This window comes from Pocillopora damicornis, chromosome 13 (assembly GCF_964200805.1).
Source record: "Pocillopora damicornis chromosome 13, jaPocDami1.2, whole genome shotgun sequence".
In the NCBI taxonomy this organism is placed as follows: Eukaryota; Metazoa; Cnidaria; class Anthozoa; order Scleractinia; family Pocilloporidae; genus Pocillopora; species Pocillopora damicornis.
The window spans coordinates 5,176,710-5,190,092 of NC_142682.1; the positions used below are offsets into that span (position 1 = coordinate 5,176,710).

Consider the following 13,383-nt stretch of genomic DNA (forward strand, 5'->3'; position numbering starts at 1 on the left):
AACTAGAAAAGCATGTAAATCACGAAGCAAAGGCGACCGCTGAGCTTTTCACGAACCATGAACTATTTCCAACATTCATTGTCATCAACCACTTCGAGATTATCATGGAATCAATAATACAATTTATCATAATTCATCATAAGTCATTGTTATAATTGACCATTCCGGTAGTCGCTGCATCTTCTCTCTTTTAATTCAAAATTAATTCTTCCCAATTGTTTCCTACAGAAAACAAATGTCTGGCACTTGAACCCATGACCTCCAGCACGGTAGTCCGACGTTCTAAAACATGAAAAATCTAGTTTCCAGGCATACAAGTAACACTTGAAAACCATCAATCATTAGTATTTACTTACTATCTTCGAAAGTTGTGACATTGAATACTTCAGAAGCACTTCCCGGTTCCGATGTAAGACCCCTGACTTTCACATAATAAGTGGTATATTTGTTCAAGCCGTCTATAATACGTTTACGCGTGCTTCCAGTCACTTTTTGCTCATAACTTTGTACGTCCTTGCTGGTTCCATACAATATTATATACTCTCTTATGACTCCATTAGGTTGAGCTGGTTCCTCCCACGTTACAATAATTGAAACAGAAGAAACGGCCTGAACTTTAACATTGAGCGGATGGCTTGGACCTTTTAAAATGAATAACAGTACAAAATTTGAATAAGTTTGAGCGGTTGGTAATTACTCAGTGGCTTAAATAAAAACAGTGAAGAAAAAAGAAAAACAAACAAAATAACAACATAAAGTTAATATAAAACAACAAAAAAGATTAAGATCAAGAAAAACGAAAAGCCCAGCAGATTTTAGGCTATTTTTGATCAGAGAGTTTAATGTGCCACGAGCACCTCAAGAAAAACAACTATTTGAAAAACAGAGACAGAAGTTTTTCATCAGAAATTGAGTGTAGTTTAAACCGATCAAAGCCTCACTCAGTTATTTAGCTATTTTTTTTTCTATTGTTGTCGTCTTCTTTTGTTTCCCCGACGAAAAAACCTCTCAAATCATATTCCCTTAATTCAAGGATGATAATGAATCAAACTAAATTCAATGATGGCATACCTTTATCCAATGTCTGGACATCTGTGCAAGGGCTCGGTGGTGACTTTCCTACACTTGTAAACCCTCGAACTTGGATGCAGTATGACGTAAATGGCTTCAAGCGCGTGATTATTGTGTTTGTATTTGTTACATTAAAACTTAGCACTTTTTCTGTTCCATTTTCTTTGTATGAAAACTCGTATCCCAATATGAGGCCATTTTGATCCTCTTTTTTAATTTCATTCCATTTGACTCTTATGGTGTGCGCATCCTCGGCCTTTGTCTCCTGTTTGTTAATGACTGGAGCGGAACTGGGAGCTGTAGTTGCAAGTCAGAATAAAAGAATCAGAAGATCTTTGTCAGCTAACATCTTCGTTAAACTTAGAACGTTGTATCTAAGAAGATCGATGACCGATATGACCGATATTAAACATGACGTATTTTTGACATGTCCCCATTCTCAAAGGCAAATAGCTAATGGTCATGAACTATTATCTTCTAGCTGTGCTCATGCTTTGGTTCTAAAGATCTATTGCATTTCTTTACATTCAGTACGTCATCAACATTTGTTAACCAAAAACAATAAACACCTGTAACATGAAGTGACGCAAACATTAAAAGTATCGCGTGGTACTTGTAAGTTATTTGGATGCTACATGTGGCTGCCACCTGCTGACATTGATGAACGAAAACCAAAGCAAAAATAAACAACAACAACAACAACAATAACAACAACCTATAACTGCACTAACCATCTTCTTTTGTCTTTGCCGAAAGAATTCTGGAGACAGTCCCAGAAACAGCCGTTTCAGCATGGACTTGAACATAGTAAGTAGAGGACTCATCCAGTGGGGTCAGTAAGTACTCTGTGTTTGTGGGATACACCTCTTTATTCATGCCATCTGTTGATAAACCATACCTCACCACGTAACGTTTGAAGACACCATTAAGCTTCAAGGGCGCACTCCACGACGCTTTAATCTCTGTGGATGACTCAACAGTCAATTTGAAATTCCTGGGCGCTGTAGGAGCTGGAACAAGTCAAATATAACATTTCATTTCAGTAGCCTAATTTGAATACTGCATGTATTCAAGCTAAAATAACAGTTTAAGACCAAAACTATGCTTGACATATATAAATTATGTAATTATATTCATGTTCATATCAAAATGTTTTTTGTTGTTGTTGTTTGTTAAAAAGTAGATTTGAAAAATCAACCTAGTTTCAAGCAGCAAGAAGCAAAAATTATAACAATCATAACATTTCCCAGCTAATCTAACCAATAAAAACTATTTTTGACCAAATTGTTGCAAAAAGTTGTAAAAAATAGCTCCCTTACCTCCTTCATTTGGCTGTATGCTCACAGCTTTAGTAGACAAACCAACACCAGCAGCAGTGTACCCAGCCATTCGAACAACATAGGTTGTAAACTCAAGTCCTGTAAGTTTATCTGAAAGTTTATCCGCTCCAACAGTCTTGTCATACTCTACTGCAGATCCATTTACCTTATAGTAAATATAGTAACCCAACAGCTCTCCATTCTGTTCTTTTGTAGGAATGGCATCCCAAGATATGTCCAATGAAAGAGAGGAACTAGAACTGACTTTAAAGTTTCCAGGAGCAGCAGTGGGAGCTTTGAAAATAATCAAACAAGTGCAACTGTCACCAAAAAGAAGAGCAACAACATCAAGAAGAGAACCCAGGTAAAATGTCAGGCGGGATATAGGCGGGATCCCGGCAATCCCACCCAGGATCCCAGGTGGGAATGGCGGGATCCCGCCCTAGGTGGTGGGATCCCACCTTTCCCACCTGGGATGAAAATTTGATCCCACCTGGGATCCCGCATTTAATGCGGGATTCCTGCATCCCACCCGGGGTCTTAGGTGGGACTTATGTATTCTACCCGGGATCCTGGTCGGGATTTACATATCCCACCTGGGATTCTTTATCCCACCCACGAAAATATTGTTTTGCTGTTTTTATTCTTACAAAACATTTTTGTAAGAGTTCCAATACTTATGGATCATCCACACACTCCGCAAATATTTGGCATGCGGACAAGACAGAGGTGGTCACTGTTCCCTTTGAGAAAATGACTTGTTCAATTTGCTTTATTTGAAACTCTGATCCGAAAATATTTTTAAAACAAGCCTTGTTAGTAGTGAGAAGTACAAACCGAGTTTCTTTTCATTACTTAATTTCTTAAATGTCCCAATCACTGGACCTCCTAAAAAATATTACTTCTTTATATTTTTGGTGCAAAATACAATTCCTTCTTTACATACAAATGAAAAGTACAAGTCACAGTTCAATAATAACAGCTCTATAGTTTACTTGTTGTTCTTCTCTGAGTCAGCGATCAACAAAATTTTTCTATACCTTGTGGGTCTGGTATAAAATTTTACTTGTAGTATAAAATGACAACCTTGTATCTTCGTCCTCTCCACCCCTTTCCGAGCTCGGGAACGCTTCGGACTGTGCAAAACCATTTGCAGACGAGAATTCCAATGCACCTCTGTAATCGCATGTAGTTGCTTCTGTCTCTCGTGCAAATGTTTTCTCCGTTATGAGACGCACTTGACTCTGTTGGCACCACTGCTAGTTCAGTGGAAAGACCGACTGAGGAATCGAGATGGCTAGCTGTGTTGGAACGTGTTGCTGAACGCTTGTTGTGGTCAAGCCTTGTTGATTTGGGTACTAGTACACTGGGATCATCTAGGTATCTCTTATACTTCCTAATGTGATTGGCTTTTGTTGTTTCTCACCTTCGCCGTGAACATAACTCAAGTGGGTTTCGAGTCTTTCTTTCCTCGAAAACTTTCGGCCACAAATCGTGCATTCTTGTTTGATTCTTGTCGATTATTTCTACATAGAGTGAATTCACATCATTATTTATGTCATCATCAAAACATGAGAGGAGAACCGGTCAGAAGAGACAGAATAATGTTGCGCGCTTCTCTTGAGACTGCAATGGGTCAAGCCAGCGGATTCTCTTTGCTAAAAGGTCCACGTGATCATGCCCGTGATCGGAAACAAAGAAAACTCCATTTGGCGCTCATCTTTGAATGTACTTTTCATCGGTCAACCGCTCTTGCTTGAAGTTGTTTCTTTTCTCAATTGTTTTGCGTAATATAACACTTCTAGAGATGAGTTTTATTGTGGTTCAATGGGAAAACGAGAACAGCGTGAGTGTTTTAAATGAAAAGAAAGTCGTTGGCGCCGTGGAATTAAAAGAAGGGACAATTAATAGTTGACGTATCGACTGGTTCAAACAACGATCGAGTGGCCATTTAAAGCTAGGATTTTTAGAAGTTTGTGGTGAGTATAAATTGCCATATTCGTTACGTGATCAAAATCTTATCAAAGAATATAAATAACGGCTTGGATTAAGCTTACCTAACGCTCAGCGCAACTGAAACTCAAATAATTCTGAGAATCGAATTGGTCACTTGCATGCTGCAGTTTCCTAAGCTTACACTTTACAATGAAATAAATCTATGAGTAAGGTTTCAAGATTACTTTAGTCACATTTGGGAACATTCTGACCTTGCTTTGCTTTGAACAATTCGACTGAAGAGAGAGCAGACTTTCAATCAGTACCTTTGTCAAAATTTTGATAACATGAATTATTGAGGTTTTGTCTTTCTTCTATTCTTTGATACACATCAGCCAATTTTTTTAAACGTGGAGCCTTATTACACTGTAGATGGTCTGCTTAAATGATGAAGAAAAAGCAATATGCTGAGTTGTGCTGTTATTATTTAACAATGTTCGGTTAAGAAATTTGTTAATGAAACATATCAAACACATGCGGGTTCATTGCAAATAAATTATGAGATCTTTATCACATATAGTCTGTGTATTCATGTACTGTTTGAATCATTTATGATCAACAGCTTGGTAAGACAATGGGATCCCATTGGAGGTGTCAGTATGTTCTATAGCTAGTTGGAAAGTTTTGGACCCTCAGTGGATTGATGGGGTCTATAGCTCACCTAGAAAATATTTATCCTCTTAATTTTATGGATTAGGTTACAAAAGGAATTGATAAGATATCCTATCTGGTACATTTTATAAATCTGTGGTCTCCAGTGATAAACAGGATCCCTCAAAGGATTTTTCTGAAAGTGGGAAGCCCTCTGTAATTTTATGCAGGGTCTAAACTGGGAATGGCAGGATCCCAGATGCAATCCCGCCTGGGATATGATTTCCCAGGTGGGAAACTATCTGAAATTTGAGGCAGGATCCCAAGAGGGATTGGTGGGATTCTAGGTTTAATCCTGCCCGGGATGTGCTTTCCCAGGTGGGATGCTATTAGGAATTTAAGGTGATCCCAACTTCAATTGGCGGGATCCCATGTGGGATCCCATGGGGGATGTTCCATAATCCCAGGTGGGATCCCATGCGGGATGTTCCATAATCCCATGTGGGATCCCATGGGGGATGTTCCATAATCCCAGGTGGGATCCCATGCGGGATGTTCCATAATCCCATGTGGGATCCCATGCGGGATGTTCCATAATCCCAGGTGGGATCCCATGCGGGATGTTCCATAATCCCACGTGGGATCCCATGCGGGATGTTCCATAATCCCAGGTGGGATCCCATGCGGGATGTTCCATAATCCCAGGTGGGATCCCATGCGGGATGTTCCATAATCCCACCCGGGATCCCACGCGGGATGTTCCATAATCCCAGGTAGGATCCCATGCGGGATGTTCCATAATCCCACCCGGGATCCCACCTGAAAAAGGCGGGATCCCACCCGGGACACACCTGGGATCCCAGGTGGGATTGGCGGGATCCCACCTTATATTTTTACCTGGGATATACAAGGGAAAAGAACTAACCACATGTATTAACCCTTTACACCCTAACATCAGTATGCATATTCTCCATGCTGTTCTTTATGCATTTCCTTAGCCCAGGTAAAAATATAAGGTGGGATCCCGCCAATCCCACCTGGGATCCCAGGTGTGTCCCGGGTGGGATCCCGCCTTTTTCAGGTGGGATCCCGGGTGGGATTATGGAACATCCCGCATGGGATCCTACCTGGGATTATGGAACATCCCGCGTGGGATCCCGGGTGGGATTATGGAACATCCCGCATGGGATCCCACCTGGGATTATGGAACATCCCGCATGGGATCCCACCTGGGATTATGGAACATCCCGCATGGGATCCCACGTGGGATTATGGAACATCCCGCATGGGATCCCACCTGGGATTATGGAACATCCCGCATGGGATCCCACATGGGATTATGGAACATCCCGCATGGGATCCCACCTGGGATTATGGAACATCCCCCATGGGATCCCACATGGGATTATGGAACATCCCGCATGGGATCCCACCTGGGATTATGGAACATCCCCCATGGGATCCCACATGGGATCCCGCCAATTGAAGTTGGGATCACCTTAAATTCCTAATAGCATCCCACCTGGGAAAGCACATCCCGGGCAGGATTAAACCTAGAATCCCACCAATCCCTCTTGGGATCCTGCCTCAAATTTCAGATAGTTTCCCACCTGGGAAATCATATCCCAGGCGGGATTGCATCTGGGATCCTGCCATTCCCAGTTTAGACCCTGCATAAAATTACAGAGGGCTTCCCACTTTCAGAAAAATCCTTTGAGGGATCCTGTTTATCACTGGAGACCACAGATTTATAAAATGTACCAGATAGGATATCTTATCAATTCCTTTTGTAACCTAATCCATAAAATTAAGAGGATAAATATTTTCTAGGTGAGCTATAGACCCCATCAATCCACTGAGGGTCCAAAACTTTCCAACTAGCTATAGAACATACTGACACCTCCAATGGGATCCCATTGTCTTACCAAGCTGTTGATCATAAATGATTCAAACAGTACATGAATACACAGACTATATGTGATAAAGATCTCATAATTTATTTGCAATGAACCTGCATGTGTTTGATATGTTTCATTAACAAATTTCTTAACCGAACATTGTTAAATAATAACAGCACAACTCAGCATATTGCTTTTTCTTCATCATTTAAGCAGACCATCTACTGTGTAATAAGGCTCCACGTTTAAAAAAATTGGCTGATGTGTATCAAAGAATAGAAGAAAGACAAAACCTCAATAATTCATGTTATCAAAATTTTGACAAAGGTACTGATTGAAAGTCTGCTCTCTCTTCAGTCGAATTGTTCAAAGCAAAGCAAGGTCAGAATGTTCCCAAATGTGACTAAAGTAATCTTGAAACCTTACTCATAGATTTATTTCATTGTAAAGTGTAAGCTTAGGAAACTGCAGCATGCAAGTGACCAATTCGATTCTCAGAATTATTTGAGTTTCAGTTGCGCTGAGCGTTAGGTAAGCTTAATCCAAGCCGTTATTTATATTCTTTGATAAGATTTTGATCACGTAACGAATATGGCAATTTATACTCACCACAAACTTCTAAAAATCCTAGCTTTAAATGGCCACTCGATCGTTGTTTGAACCAGTCGATACGTCAACTATTAATTGTCCCTTCTTTTAATTCCACGGCGCCAACGACTTTCTTTTCATTTAAAACACTCACGCTGTTCTCGTTTTCCCATTGAACCACAATAAAACTCATCTCTAGAAGTGTTATATTACGCAAAACAATTGAGAAAAGAAACAACTTCAAGCAAGAGCGGTTGACCGATGAAAAGTACATTCAAAGATGAGCGCCAAATGGAGTTTTCTTTGTTTCCGATCACGGGCATGATCACGTGGACCTTTTAGCAAAGAGAATCCGCTGGCTTGACCCATTGCAGTCTCAAGAGAAGCGCGCAACATTATTCTGTCTCTTCTGACCGGTTCTCCTCTCATGTTTTGATGATGACATAAATAATGATGTGAATTCACTCTATGTAGAAATAATCGACAAGAATCAAACAAGAATGCACGATTTGTGGCCGAAAGTTTTCGAGGAAAGAAAGACTCGAAACCCACTTGAGTTATGTTCACGGCGAAGGTGAGAAACAACAAAAGCCAATCACATTAGGAAGTATAAGAGATACCTAGATGATCCCAGTGTACTAGTACCCAAATCAACAAGGCTTGACCACAACAAGCGTTCAGCAACACGTTCCAACACAGCTAGCCATCTCGATTCCTCAGTCGGTCTTTCCACTGAACTAGCAGTGGTGCCAACAGAGTCAAGTGCGTCTCATAACGGAGAAAACATTTGCACGAGAGACAGAAGCAACTACATGCGATTACAGAGGTGCATTGGAATTCTCGTCTGCAAATGGTTTTGCACAGTCCGAAGCGTTCCCGAGCTCGGAAAGGGGTGGAGAGGACGAAGATACAAGGTTGTCATTTTATACTACAAGTAAAATTTTATACCAGACCCACAAGGTATAGAAAAATTTTGTTGATCGCTGACTCAGAGAAGAACAACAAGTAAACTATAGAGCTGTTATTATTGAACTGTGACTTGTACTTTTCATTTGTATGTAAAGAAGGAATTGTATTTTGCACCAAAAATATAAAGAAGTAATATTTTTTAGGAGGTCCAGTGATTGGGACATTTAAGAAATTAAGTAATGAAAAGAAACTCGGTTTGTACTTCTCACTACTAACAAGGCTTGTTTTAAAAATATTTTCGGATCAGAGTTTCAAATAAAGCAAATTGAACAAGTCATTTTCTCAAAGGGAACAGTGACCACCTCTGTCTTGTCCGCATGCCAAATATTTGCGGAGTGTGTGGATGATCCATAAGTATTGGAACTCTTACAAAAATGTTTTGTAAGAATAAAAACAGCAAAACAATATTTTCGTGGGTGGGATAAAGAATCCCAGGTGGGATATGTAAATCCCGACCAGGATCCCGGGTAGAATACATAAGTCCCACCTAAGACCCCGGGTGGGATGCAGGAATCCCGCATTAAATGCGGGATCCCAGGTGGGATCAAATTTTCATCCCAGGTGGGAAAGGTGGGATCCCACCACCTAGGGCGGGATCCCGCCATTCCCACCTGGGATCCTGGGTGGGATTGCCGGGATCCCGCCTATATCCCGCCTGACATTTTACCTGGGAGGTGCCGACAAGGAGAATTTGTCTAACAATCAAGAGCCTCTATAATTGGTGATCATTTCTTTTAATCTCATGACCTTCCTATTTGATTCAGGGGTGATATTGTGGGAGAAATAAAAAGCTTATCCCTCTTTGGGGTCAAAGGGTTGAGTAACCTGTGTGAACCTTGTTATAGAAATTATTTTACATTTTGATGGGTAATTTAATAACTCACTTGACTCATTTGTTCTCACTTTCAGTGGACCTGACCAAAGGCCATCCCCATTAAGACTTTCTGCTCTCACATGGATTTCATACAATTTGTAGGGTGTTAGCTTATCCAGTGTCACAGTTCTGCTCCCTGTAACTTCTTTTTGGTAAATTTTGGATTCTCCAGCAGCCTGCCATTTAACAGAGTACCCTGTTATTCCATCCCCTTCATCCGTAGGAGCACTCCATGAGATTACAATTTTGGTTGATGACACAGACTTTGTAGAGAGTGAGGATGGCTGACCAGGCAAGCCTAAAAAATTAAAAAATAGATGTGATAAAATAATATGGATATTAGAAATAAATTACTTAAATGGCAATAATAACATTCCCTTACATTCCCTATTTAAATTGACGCCATCAATGTATATTACAATAGCTTGCAATATTCTCCCTCACCTGTGGTCAAATTACACCCATAAAGCTCAAATCTTAGAGCACAAGTGTTGGAGCAGTTTGTGGGATGCAATCTTATGTACTGAGCTATTAAAGAAGGTTTGAAAAGAACTGTTTTGGTTTTAGTATCATCTACATTGGCTTGAAACACCTAAAACAAGAAATAAATTAAAAAAATAATTACTTGTTGATAACTGCAAACTTAATTTTTACGCATCACAAAGATAAGCAATTAGTGACAGAACCTTAGCTCACACCTTAACACCTGTGTGCACTTCACCATACCTACACTGCCCCTTCCAACCCCCCCCCCCCCCCTTCTCAGTTAGCTCCCAGCAGCCCCATTACAAAAAGGAGAAACCCACCGGCCCTCTAAAGATAGAAGAGTTCAAATAACTAGGCAGGTAGGCAGTTACAAGAGGAATTATATAATATTATTCAGCTGGTACCTTAACTTTTCCTTGCTCTGTGTAGTTTTTCCACTTGTTTCCATCAGAACTATAACTTACATAATAGCCATTGACATAAGAGCCAGAAAAGCCTTGTGTGGCAATCGCAGAGGTATTTCTTGAAAACTGTAAATTCACTTTTATCCATGGATCATTATCGTTTGGATCAGGAAGCCATGCTTTGCTGTTGCTTAAACGTGCATAGTAAGGAAATGAATCAGAATTATTTGCTGATGATGCTGTGATATCACTGTTTGGAATAATACCTCTTGCCATACCAAGATCAGGTGTGGGACAACCTAATAAGGCATTCATGAAAATCATGTTAACTTCAGTTTCTAAACTGGATCATCAAATAATTTGCCTTTATGTACAAGGAGCTCACCTTTCTTCTCCTCTAAGTAGATCTTTATGTAGATATGATATAAATTAGTAAAAAGTGGAACACTTTAATCCACATTTGATAAATTTAAAATTGCTGGTATGAAAGATCTAAAGCTCACACAGCGAAAAACGAAATGATTTTCTGCCTTTTTATTTAAATGCAACGAAGAGAAAGGTGCTAACAGCTCTTAATCACTTTTTTTGTGTTTTTCCTTTTCAATAGGTCATTTTATAGTTGTGTACTTAGTTGCTAAGCCTTTGAATTGGAGAGAAGCCGAAGGTAACCTTAATGTGATAGAGACCAGTATCTAGTTGGCATGATAACAAAGTAATTTACATTTGAAAAACAGCAATGTTTCTATCATAACAAGGTTATCGTTAGCCTCACTACTGTTCAGAAGCTTGGAAACCAAGCATGTAACTGTAAAATGGATTATTCTAAATATCCACACTAGCTAAGTTAAAAGAGAACGATTTTGTAAATGATTTTGAACAAGAAAAGAGCAAAAATTACTGTACTTCGAAAGCTAATAGGCCATGACCCCCAGAGAGCAAGTAGTAACCAGTTCATACTAAGTAATAACACGTAAAAGTGTGCATCATCATACCTGAACTGGAAGCTTGTGCACCTGTAAAAAAATATTTAATATAAAATGGTTAGGTTCACAGGAATTCTCAACTTCCATTTAATATAACTAGTATGTCAAGGTGTATTAAATGGAAACAAGAAATCCCTATACAAAAACTTGGTATATATACTCGAAAAAAAGGTTATGAATATATTTTACTTTGAATCGAGTTGATCTTCATGGGTCAACGTCATTTCAGTCTATGATTATGTATGTGTAAGTTTGTTCCATATCATCATATTTCTTTCGTTGATGAGGCAAAAGGATGGTGTACTACATAAAAAACAGTTGTACCACTCACTGGTTTGGTTCTCAAGAGTTCTACACCAGATTTACCCTCTGAGGGCGACTGGCTTCTTATTTCTTATTTCTTATTTCAGTGTCATAATAAACTAAAAAAATGATCACCAAACTTTCATTGTCAGAACCATAGGAAATGTAAAAGGAACAGTGCGGAGAATATGAATACTAATGTTGGGTGCAAAGGGCCAAGGATTGGTCCAGATTTGCATCCTAATATTGTACATTTTCAAGTGGTAATGTTGACTCCCTCCAGTAGAAAAAAAAATCCAAATAACACTTAAGACTAAGAGTATTATCCAGAAGATAATAAGATTAAGGTGACAAAAGTGTATGTGCTCCGATGTCCCATGTTTAATTTAAATCGTAGTATTTCATTTTAGAAAACATCTGAAAACCATATCAAGGGTTTGAAATTAACACAAATTTGTAGCTGCAATCTTAAACTGAATCAAGAGTAAGGTCATTCCCCTTGCATTTGTATAATACCATTTCTCTGTTACTGAAATTAGGGGAAATTATGTAATCAAAATGCTCCACAGCTTACTTGTTCCATTGTTAGTACCATTGCTACAGATAAATAAAGTTCTGTAGAATTTATAACACCTCCATCTAAAAGTACAAATAAGGTCATACATGTATATGTGCAGACCTGTGTACGCTGATACTTGCTGGATCTCATTAAGAGGAAAAACAGAAAAGCAGAAATATAACTTCAAAGGATATGCTAGCAAATTCTTCTACCATTAAAAATGCATTGTCAGCTCATAAAGCGTATCCCTTTTTAGACAAAAAGACAAGATAGGAACCAGTTATCGCAGATCTAAAAAGTATTGTGAATTATAATCATTACAGCAATAAGAGTTTTCATAAAGAAAACTCCCATACTCGTGAATTCCCTGTTTAAAATTGCATCGATAATGTAAAGAGAAATTCTGTTTTGGTCACTCATAGGAGTTCAAGGGTTACCGTAATGATTCAATTTAATGCCCAGGGTGCTTATCATATAGACACAATAGCCCTTCACTGACAAGAAAAGTGAACTTTATTAATGAATAAAAATAAAAAGAATCGACAATGCCTGAGTAAAAATTGGAAAACGAGGTGGCGCTAAGGCTCAAGATGAAAAAATGCGTTGAAACACGACGAAAAAAAAAGATGGGCGTAATTTCCCATGTACAAAATTCTCAGTTACTGACTTGCTCCTTGCCGTCAGAAGAAATCTTTTGAGTATAGGGGCAAAATGGCCTGTAGCAAATCTTCAATTGCCGATTTTCGTTCACAGTCTCGAGAAATGTCGTTACCAGTCACTGAATATGTAACTTTCGGTTTTTCTTTCCGTATGGTTTTCCTCCCATCTAGAAACGTTTGAATGTCACTGTCTGTAGCGATACAGTTTTTTCAGTGAGAAAAGCAATCAAAATTTTAAATGGTGTGGGTGGGAGGGAAACTAAAACTTTCTTGGAAGCTACATATGGATTTGATGCTTACATGCTTGCTTGCTTTATTGGTAATAACAGGTGCACAGATACCTAAGCGGTAATATACTAACGTAATTTCACAATAAAAACGCGTAGCCGTTGGCTTTATCGGAGGCTATGACTTGTATGTTAAACAAATTGCTCTATCTTAAGGAAAGGACTACTATGTAACCTGCCTGTACACAGTCCAGACGTCTCAGTTATCGATGTCTAGATTCATATCAATAGAGATTAAAATTCGAATTAATTGCTCGCACTTTATGAACTTTAGAATTATCACACATTCCTCTCTCAATAGACAGCAGCAAATCAACTCCGACAAGTATCAATACATTCAAGTTCACTAAATCCATCATTCATCCTTAGATGATGATATTTAAAACGCATTGAAAAG

The 13,383-nt window shown here is 39.0% G+C and overlaps 1 protein-coding gene across 2 annotated transcripts in view; it reads right to left on the reverse strand.

Annotated features, from left to right (window-relative positions):
• Positions 1 to 10,491, reverse strand: part of LOC149035104 (receptor-type tyrosine-protein phosphatase F-like) — a 111,957-nt gene extending 101,466 nt beyond the window's left edge. Inside the window, exons 1-7 of one of the 2 annotated variants that reach the window (XM_089192601.1) lie at positions 10,196 to 10,490; positions 9,750 to 9,897; positions 9,316 to 9,603; positions 2,391 to 2,684; positions 1,803 to 2,081; positions 1,072 to 1,368; positions 357 to 641 (exon numbers count right to left, since the gene is read on the reverse strand). In XM_089192601.1, the coding sequence (XP_089048727.1) occupies positions 357 to 641; positions 1,072 to 1,368; positions 1,803 to 2,081; positions 2,391 to 2,684; positions 9,316 to 9,603; positions 9,750 to 9,897; positions 10,196 to 10,471 (1,867 nt within the window). In that variant the 5' untranslated portion in view covers positions 10,472 to 10,490. Of the gene's footprint in view, positions 1 to 356; positions 642 to 1,071; positions 1,369 to 1,802; positions 2,082 to 2,390; positions 2,685 to 9,315; positions 9,604 to 9,749; positions 9,898 to 10,195 lie in introns of both variants that reach the window. The other variant, XM_089192600.1, reaches the window with a different exon arrangement.
• Positions 10,492 to 13,383: the final 2,892 nt, after the last annotated feature.